The following is a 10,751-nucleotide window of genomic DNA, read 5'->3' on the forward strand; positions in this document are numbered from 1 at the left end:
CTAAATTAGGAACGGCTAGCGCAGATAGGCCTCGTGTAGCTTTGCGCGAAAATTGAAACAAACAAACAAAACTTCACTGCTAAATTAAGGACGGCTAGCACAGATAGACCACTGGTAGACTTGCGCGAAATTCAAATCATAAATTATAATAAAGTTTTCTTTGTTACCCATTCTTGTTGTCTCCAAACTTTGCTAGTCTAAAAGTGGTTTACTCATCATAGAATTTGAACATAAGAAGCTATTATTCCTCAATACCTTTTAAGCTTGTTATTAGCTGCGTCATAGCGGCTCATTCAATTGCTCTGAGTTTGTTTTTAAATGTACAAACTTTTAGCTCATAGCTCCATCTAATTACAGTCTTGGATTCAGGAGGCCAAACCCTTTCGATTGATGTATTTGACCATGCCCAAGGTCTCATAGATTAATTTACCCTAATCCTGCCTAAAATAATTTCAATTTGAAGGTAAGCTGCTGAAGATCGTGATGAGTAATAAAAAAAAGTTTCCTAGATTAATTTACTCTAATCCTGCTTAAAAGAAATTCAGGTGCCGCGGCTATTGGTGATCCCCTCTTGTTTTTTACTGTTTACCTTTGATAATTCAGCAAGAAGAAGATTTCTAGAACGAGTCGAAAGGTCACCAAAAATGAGCAGCAGCTAAGGGTTCAAGAAAAGCTTCTAATTGTAATTTTCGGGCTGTCTTTAATACTCCAAAAATAAATATATATATATATAATACGTTGCTCTTCCGCTTCGCTTCAAAATTTAATATATATATATATGTGTTTATTCCTTTTTATTGCAAAAGTACTTAGCTTAAATATATTTCTTTTAAAATTGACATATGTGCATAAAAATAACTCTAGATGCAGACAAATGGTCAACTGAAAATGAAAAGCAAGCTAAGGTTTCGTGAGAATTTCGTAACTTATTCTCTGAAGCAGTATTGAAACCAACAAAGCGCTGTTCTCCCTTTTCTCCTCAAAATATAAGCTTATTCCCTATAGCTTGCTTACAATGGTTTCATTTAGGTTTGATATTTATGCACGAAGTTAACTATACTGCGTAGAAAGCTCAGCTGAGGATGAATGATTTCTGAAAGATCTTGTACTTAAGAACTCGTGATAGTCTAATGAGTCGATAGCTTAGCTAGGCATGAGTAGCAGTTGAAAATTCTTCGAAATTCTTTGAACCTGCAAAATTCATCCGATTCTCTTGCTAGAAGTCGGTTTTGACCAACAAAATTATATTCTTCCATTTTCTCAAAATTGTAAGCTTGTTCATCTTCTTTTTTTACTGTCATTGATTTTGATGTATTTAATTTTCGTTTAGATTTTATTTTATATTTGTATATGAAGACGTCTTAAGAATGAATTGGAAGAGCAGTTAAATATTTCGTATCAGGCTTGTAATTGCACCTTTTAAACCAGGTATAAAATGAGCAAAATTCGAGTATTCCGCAAATTCTATACTTGTTTATTGGGAACTAATTATCTTAGAGGTTTTGACAATGAATTTAGAAAAAAACAACATCAAAAAACAACCCTTGTTCTCCAGATCACAAATAAACATTTTTATTTCAACCTACGTTTTACTATTGCGGCTTCATCAGGGCTAGTATAAGAACGGATGCAGCTGCAAATGCGAAATGTGGGTTGAAAAAAATTATAGCCTGGAGAGAACGGGTTGCTTTTTTTTTAACTCTTTTGTCAAAATGTCTAAATCCTTCCACTATGCGCTTTAATTCTGAAAAATAACAAAATATTTTTTTCGGACTAGATATTTATGAATGAATATAACTAGAATGAGTTGAAGTTCATTACTTGCAACTGTGATGCCTGCATTGAACATAATTTTCGATTCTCCCAATGATACGTTTGTTTATTTTTTGAATGAATATTTTTAGCCTACTCAACTGTCTTTTAGATATACGTACATTAAGATGACTAGAGACAGAATGAAAAGATGAGATGAGGGTTATTAGCAGATTTATGAGAGCCTTCTAATGTAATTTTTAAGTCTCACTTTGCGCTAATAAAACACAACTCTTCCCCTTTTCCTGAAATTGTAATCTTATTAATTTGTTATTGTGAATGCACATAGTTTTCTTTTACATTTGATGTATGTGGATGCACATGACTCTAGAAGGAGTAGGAAGCTCAGTGAAGGATTCGGGAGAGACTTGTAATTGGACCGTTGAAGCAGGCTCTAACTTAACAAAAATCGATTCTTTCCGTTCTTCTCTTTTCGCTGTGAATGAGCTTAGTATACATGATTTTTCTTCAGATTTATTTTATATTCGTACATGAATATATATGAAGGATGAGTAGGATTATCAGTTGAGGAGGAGTAGCATTTAAAGATTCGTTCAACCCTACGATTGGCTTTCAACTAACATATTCGTTTTTTCTGATCCTCTGATTTTAAGCCTGTTTTCTTTTTATTATTCGTGTGTGTAGATTACTCCAGTTTCTTTTAGCTTTAATATTTATGCCTAAATATGACTTTAAATTGAATTCAAAGCTCAGCTGTTGATGATCAACAGTTAAGGATTCCTGATAGTTTTTAGTTTTGTATTTGGTTTAAACCATATAGTTTTCTTTCTCCCACTTCTCATATTCTAAGTTCCTTAACTTTTTCGGTGAATATCTTAGATTACCATGTTTGGGCATGTTACTCCAGAGTAAGTTTAAGGCTGAGGTAAGCAGCAGTTATAGGTTTGTAACAGTCTTGTAACTGAAAATATAGGGTTCGCTCTGAACCAATAATTTCTGTTGGTTTGAGAACTTTAATAGACTGAAGCTGCCTGTTTAGTGAAAAAGACGACGTTTTATCGAACTTAGCATAGAAGCCGAAACGTTGTCTTTTTCATTCAAAAGACGACAACCACAGTCCAATAAGGTTCTCAAATATGCTATGCTTACTCTGCCTAAAGATCCACTTAAACAACAGATTTGGTTAGTACGCTTGTCCTGAAATCATAAGCATGCCACTTGTTTACTTTGAATAAGGTTTGCTTGCTGAACTCTCATTCATATTTGATATTTGTGAACGAAGACAACTCTAGAATAAGACAAAATCTCAGCTGAGGATTGGCAGCAATATAGGTTTCGTTAGTCTTGAATTGCATGTTTGATGTCAGGTTGAAAACAACAAAATACAGCTATTTTCAAATAGCAAGTGTGTTAACTATTTACTAAGAACGTGCTTAGATCACTTAGGTTATCTTAGATTTAATTTTTTTGATATTTGAATGAGTAAAAGTTTATATAGATCTTTATCGCTGTTCGCTGTTAATTACTACAAATATATCTAAATCATAAAATAAATAACACTTTACAAATGATGTTTCGAAATATCTGAGCAGCCGATTTAACGCCGAGGAGTTAACTTAGTGTATAAAGTGTCATACTTGACATTCACATAAAAATATTACCCGGAGAAATTCATACTGACTCAGCTTTATCACAAATCTAATATGCAGTGAAGCGGAGTCCAAGCAATTGAGAAATACTGTAGAAAAATAAAATAACTCTTAATAATCTTAAAAGAAAGTGTGAGAAATATTTATTCAGACCTTGGACACTTAAAAAATCTAAAGGTACATTTAAATTAAAAAAATGAGATGTGAGACATAAGTTATAAAATAATCAAGTAATAAGATTGATAATATTTAACGAAGAGTTTCATCTCATGAAAATCTCTTAAAATGTAATATCTAGTGTTAACTCACTAGAGTTGAACTGGCTAGATTAGTTCGTCAAATTAATATATAGTGTTGCTGCTTTCCTTCCCTTGTCGTTTTAGTGCTGATATTGCATCTTTCTAACTTTTTCACTGCCATAGGGACGTACATGTACCCATCGTTCAAGGGAGTTTGGAATTTTGTACTTCCAAAATGAAAGGGTATTTCCCATCAGACTTTCCAAAGTTTACCAGTTTAAACTTTTTGATAAATAATTAACTATTAGAATATATGTCTTGTTTTTCTGTATTTAAAGATATCTGGCACTGGGAGAGTTATTTGTTTATATACTTGACAATGATAGAGTTAATACATTCATTTATAACGTGTTATATATTTTCTAATACAATCGCAGACATCAAATCTTCTCCAAAGATCAACTATCAGTTTTAGAACATTGTTTTTTATTACCGTTGCAAAGTATTATTTTATGTAATCCATTTTCACCAGGAGACTAATATTCTCGTATCCATTACCATGCTTTGATGTGTGCACACTGAAATGGTAATGAAAGTGAAGATGAATATTGTTATTTCATTAATTCAGTTATTTCTTAGTAAAAACATTTAATTCACACTCAACTTATAACAATTTTCTGCTAAATTTACTCAATGTGCAAACAATAATTTTAAACATTTTTTTGTCAAATTTACCTAATGTGTGGGGAACATTTCATAATATGCTGTAAATTTACTCAAAATGTGGCGAACAAAATTCTTGTCAAATCTATTGAATGTGTGACGAACAGTAATAATCACTTCGTATCAAACGTAATGTTTGGTAGAAAGTATTAATAATTTACTGTTACTTTTATTTAATGTACAATAAATATAGAGGTTGAGTAGGTTAAATTGAAACGATTTTGGAGTTTCATCACGTCGTAAAGGTACCTGTCGACAAATCCTGTGATTTATTGTCTGTCGGCTATAAATCTATACGAAAGCCTTGCAGCTTACTTCCTCTTGGAAAAGGCTTTGTCATAAAGTTATCATGTCCAAAGAACACAACTCCTTCATTCACGCTTTTCATAATCCATTTGGTGTACCAGGACAACGGTTTCCCAGGACTCGTTTCAAATGTCCGATAGCACAGAAATCTGTAGGTGCTATGTATGTAATAGCATGAATACTCCTTTCATTCTTCAACTACTTGAATTATACGACGGTTGAACGGATATCTCGTGGAAGAAACTTTTGTACATTTGACCTGCGCTGCTTTTCTACATGGAGATTCTTCTTGATCATTTTGTATACTGTTATCTGGGAAACATGGACGACTTTTGCCAATGATATTTGGATTCGCGGATTCTAACCTGTTAAAAGTCGTCACAATGTGCTTACCACAGCTGGAGTACGATTTGTTGTAGGTCTCTTTCTGGGTGGTTCTGGTGCACAAGATGATCCATATTTCTTTTTTTTTTGCCATTTCCATTCAGTATAACAACCTACGAAACGCCAAACGATATCAAAATGTAGTTCTTATACATGACGCCCCATTGCAACGTTATATCGACTGCGGTTTTTACGTGATTTGCTGATTTGCATATTAAAAGTCATTTTAATATGATGTACTCAACCTTATGTACTCTTATAATTTTCCTGCGATCTTTAGTTTCAATCATTTACTGTAAAACTTACTTATTTTCGTATGAACAGTTTAGGTTATTTTCTATAAAAATAATTTAACTTGCAAATAGTTTAGACCATTTCTATCAAATGCAGAATTAAACGATTGTCAGTTTTAACATTCCTTTCTTATACTTAAAGTACAACGTAAACTTTTGGTTATTTCCTGTCAAATTTGCTTAATGCAGTGTTGACAGTTTTAGTTTTTTGTGTGTCAGATTTCACAAAGAGACGATGGGCAATTTGAAATAACTTTCCTCCAAGTAAACATCAACGGGCAGTTTCAGTAAGTTTCTGTCAGTTTTACTTAACCTGAAGGAGAGGCAATATCAGTAATTACCTGTTAAATGTTTATCATATGTGATGGACAGTCTTCACTTTTTTCCCTCAATTTTTTTTATGATCGATGAATTTAACTAACATCTGGTAAACAGCTTTCTATGAAAAATCACGAACACTCACTGTTCAGATCGTCAAAAGTTTTGCAAAGGAATATCTCTTAGTTGTGTGGTGTTGAATAGCAAGAAAATAAACACCAGCAACAACAATGATAATAATAATTATCAGACGCTTTTTATTGAATAAGATTGCGATTAACACATTACTCATTAAATTAATACTATGTAACAGCAACAATAGCAACAGCAAAAATCTAGTAGTGTTTATTATACAATTAATATCGACACTCACTTTGGCAGACTGAAAACGACACTGACAATAGAGATTATTTATTGTGTAAGAGTACTACAACCACATACTTTTGACTGACTAAAAACAATATTGACAATAGGGATTCTTTATTGTGTAAGAATACTACAACCACATACTTTTGGCTGACAAAAAAAAACAACACTGACAATAAGGACTCTTTATTGTGTAAGAGAACTACAACCATATACTTTTGGCTGACTAAAAACACTGACAACAAGGATTCTTTATTGTGTAAGAGAACTACAACCATATACTTTTGGCTGACTAAAAACACTGACAACAAGGATTCTTTATTGTGTAAGAGTACTACAACCACAAACTTTTGCTAGAAAGTAAAACTAACAGTAATGAAAACTAGGTTTAAAGGAACAGTTTTTAATCTATCAATTTTAACTTATTAAGTATTAAACTGCTAAAGTACGATGATGTTTTAACATTATATGTTATTATTACCTTTTATGTCGTACATATTTAATTGCCATATGTTGTTATTAGTTGTTATTATTTAGCGGAATGAAAATGAAAAATAAAAAACTTACTTTATGAATAACATTGAGGTTTACATGATTTCGTGAGAGCGAAGTTACTGAAATAATTTGTTGTTTTGTATTATATGAATGAATAGTGTGTGTCAATTGCACTAAGGAAAAAGTTAAAACTTGTACATAAACTTGACAAATAAAAGTACACGAAATTTGCATTGAACACAATTATGACTGAAAAACTTTCAACCTGAACGGAATTTTATAAGCATTTGGCAAAGTGCCAGGTCAAGGACTCCATATGATTTAGAAAGAATAACTCTGAATTTTGAACTACTGACCAGAAAGAAGGCAGCAGCATGAACCGACATAATGCTTGTGTTCGGCTTCCTGAACCTAATAACATGATTAATTGTCAATTTTATAAAGCGTCGAAGCTGAAAGTGTGGAGTGTGTTCAGAAACATCACGTCTCGAACCCTAGACCCTTCGACCCACAAACTGGTTGGCTAACGTATAGGCAACGCTCAACTGCACAGTAACATCGTAACAGTTATTAGTAAAACGTTAAATCTCTATTTTATAAGAAGTGTATCACATCCGAAATACAAGGAATTGAAACGACTTATAGATACACATTCAGTTCAGTTCTATTTAAACTGGTATCTTTTTCTTAGTGTTTTCTCTAGATAATCAAGACTAATGATAATTTAAGCCAGGATAACTTGTAAGTCTAATGATTTTGATGTTTTATATATTACTTATGTTTTGATTAAGCCTATTTTGTATTACATCAAAATTTTGTTTACTTCAGACTTTGCCAGATAATTATTATTTCCTTCTTTAGGACACAGTCATCACTTTATACATACACATTGGAATGAGATTTATGAAAATCAAACAGCAAAAGTCAAGGCCTTGTTCATTCCAGATGTCTTATCCGTGGATTTCCTAACAAAGATCGTACAAAATGTATATTGCATAGTTATTCCAGCTTTTCACGGCTTCCATATGTCGTCCCTTTGTTTTGTGTGTGAGCTTCCTATTCTGTCTCATCAGCTTTGGGGCACATGGCAAGATTGTTCTCCGCCAGACACTGACGAAGAGTCCGCTGATGAAGTGGACTTCCCATTACCTTTTACCGGAGGACTTGAAGAGCTTGTTGCTAGGGGAAACGTGTACCACGAAGAATGTTTGACGTGTGATACTTGCGGCGTGTCTTTAATGGGCTTCAACTTCTCTCAAGCTCGACGGTTTCACAATAGGATCTACTGTTTATTGCACTATGCCGATGTTGCTGGTCTTGCCAGAGGAGAGGAATTCATGCAGAAGCTCCGGCGATTTAAAAGCCAGAGCCTTGGCTGTGCTGAAGCAAGACGGAAAAGCTCCACAACTTTGATATTTCCAGTCCCTGCTCAAGCATGTCCAGGTAGTCCTTGCAGAGGTCATCCTCATTTTGTCAAAACCACTCCTGGCTACTGGGTAGAATGTAGCGGGGAAGATCTTACTGAACTAGAGGAATCTGTTCCAGCTTCCGAAGAAGGAGAGGAGGAGAAGTCTGAAGGAACCAAACCTAGAGGAAGCCAACAACAGAACACCGACTCTGCAGAGATGGAAACGTTTCAGTTGACTTCAATTGAAGAGGAAACGTTTGAGAAACATTTCTATGGAACAGAACACTGGAATTATTTCACCAACGATGAAGACTTGGGTCCAGTGATATTAAGTTTTAAGCAGGAGAGCATTAACAACAGGGACCAATTCAGGTGAGAGTATTCCTTTTATAATTATAGTTAATTATATCCACATACTTTATCCATCTTTTTATTCTGATCATTGCTAATATATAGTCTGCAGATTTAATGATCTTTATGCTAATTTGTTTGTTATTAAGCGCAAAGCTACACAATGAACTATATTTGTAAAGAAAAAAACTGCACACAATTATCATAGTTCAAAGGAACTATAAATGAATAATTAAAATTATCACCTTTAACAATTTTTCTTCACTTGCTGTAAGTAGACATTTTTAAAACAACTGGTATTACTAGTATATACATTACATTTAACTATTTTTCTTCTTGTTGTAGGTAGACATTTTTAAAATAACTGGTATTACTAGTATATACATTACATCTAACTATTTTTCTTCTTGTTGTTGGTAGACATTTTTAAAACAAATGATATTGCCAGTACATTACCATTGTTTCCCTTTCTTATAGTGTTATAATTACTAAGGTATTGATGGTTGGCTAGTTTAATTTACTAGAAAGGACGAGTAAACATGGTAAAACTGCAAGGAAGGAATCAGTTCAGACTATGTTTAGTACTGAATAAATCGGCATTAAGATAACTAATGCCTTCCGCTTACCTTGAAATTAACATACTTTGCGTTTACCCTCACCTAAACTTATTTCAACTAATTATTCATGTCTCTTACTAAGGCTAAAATATCGAATCCAGGACAACTAGACACTGGACATCTAGACACCTAAACAAATGACGAAGTAGGACATTTAGATACTACTTGTTTATTGTAAAATAAAACAATAATTACAATAAGTTTCTCCATTATATTTTATTCAAATTTTAAATCTACTCCATTATTTGACCTACACGTTTATTATATTACTAGGTTAATTTACACCATTATATGGCCTGCATGGTAACCGGACAACTAGACAATGTTTAAGTGTAATAATGTCCTACTTCCTCATTGTTTAGGTGTCTAATTGTTTGGTGTCTAGTTGTCCAGTTACCAAAATATCGTGTTTCTTTCTGAAATATTGAACAAAACATTACTATAAGTGTTTTCAGATATTTTTGGAGGTTCTGTTTCATGCGAATAAAATATGTCGAACAGTCAACAATAAGGAACTAAAGACGTGCCTTTAAAGTTAGATTATATCAAAACATTTATTTTGGAATAATATTTCTTAAAGTTTAGAAAATAAAATGAATTGTGGTTGTCATTGTTTCATTGAGTAAAAATCACGATCTTCGTTATCAATTACTGGCATGTAATATCTGAAACTTGACAAAATACCAGAAATTCTGTATATGTTTTTATTCCAATATTTACAACGAAATCATACAAAAATATTTCAAACAATTCTACATTTCTAAACAGGTCCATTTAGCGATCTAATAAGTTTTATTATTATTATTATTATTATTTTTCAATTTCATCATTTGATTCAACCAATAGAAAACATTACAAACACAGAAAGTTATATGTAACAAAAATAATACACGTTTTATCACATTGTTACTTATTTCATTAAAATCGTTGACCAATTCTCACTGTTGTCTTTATAGTCATTTCCCCCCTTTTTTAGCCGCGGCATAGCGGCTAATAGAATGGCTCTCAGTTTTTAAAGTACAAACATTTAGTTCATAGCTCCGCCATCTCTTGACCGATTTGAGATCTAATTACAGTTTTGATCTCAGGGGGTCAGCCCCTTTAATTGATGTATTTGACCACGCTTAAGGTCTCATAGATCTAAATCATGCCTAAAAGAATTTCTATTTGAGGGTAGGCTGGTAGAGATCCTAATGGATGAAAAATCGGATCGGGTATACGCACGCCCCACGCTTTGTATTGCTTGCGCACAAAAATATAGATAACAAAAACAAGAAAAAAAAACGTCTCGTAGATTAATTTACTCTAATTCTGCCGAAAAGAATTTCAAGTGCCGCAGCTATTGAAGATTCCCTCTTCTCTATATTGTTAATTTGTTGTAAATGCATGTATTGCTACAAACATTGTATGCATCAAAGACATCATATTACATTGCACCTTGATGAATTTATAACACTTAGGCTAAAATAAGCAAACATTTGTCAAAAAACGATCTTCACAATGTCTTATGACTAAAATTACGTAATTTAATAACTCAAGGGTGTGTTTGTTTTTTTTGAATATCGCGCAAAGCTACACGAGGGTCATTTGCGCTAGCCGTCCCTAATTTAGCAGTGTAAGACTAGAGGGAAGGCAGCTAGTCATCATCACACACCGCCAACTCTTGAGCTACTCTTTTATTAACGAATAGTAGGATTGACCGTCACATTATAACGCTCCCATAGCTGAAAGGGCGACCATATTTGGTGGGGCGGGGATTCGAACCCGCGACCCTCAGATTGGTTAAGGCACTCGACTCGCTATCTGAGGGTTGCGGGTTCGAATCCCCG

At 33.4% G+C, this 10,751-nt stretch overlaps 1 protein-coding gene across 1 annotated transcript in view; it reads left to right on the plus strand.

Moving 5' to 3' along the window:
- The window catches only part of LOC106478167, a 77,809-nt gene that overhangs the window by 2,389 nt on the left and 64,669 nt on the right, over positions 1-10,751 (plus strand). Inside the window, exon 2 of the mRNA XM_022381732.1 lies at positions 7,408-8,326. Within this exon, the coding sequence (XP_022237440.1) occupies positions 7,572-8,326 (755 nt within the window). The 5' untranslated portion in view covers positions 7,408-7,571. The remainder of the gene's footprint in view (positions 1-7,407; positions 8,327-10,751) is intronic.

The sequence above is a fragment of the Limulus polyphemus genome, unplaced genomic scaffold, assembly GCF_000517525.1.
Source record: "Limulus polyphemus unplaced genomic scaffold, Limulus_polyphemus-2.1.2 Scaffold9, whole genome shotgun sequence".
Classification (NCBI taxonomy): Eukaryota; Metazoa; Arthropoda; class Merostomata; order Xiphosura; family Limulidae; genus Limulus; species Limulus polyphemus.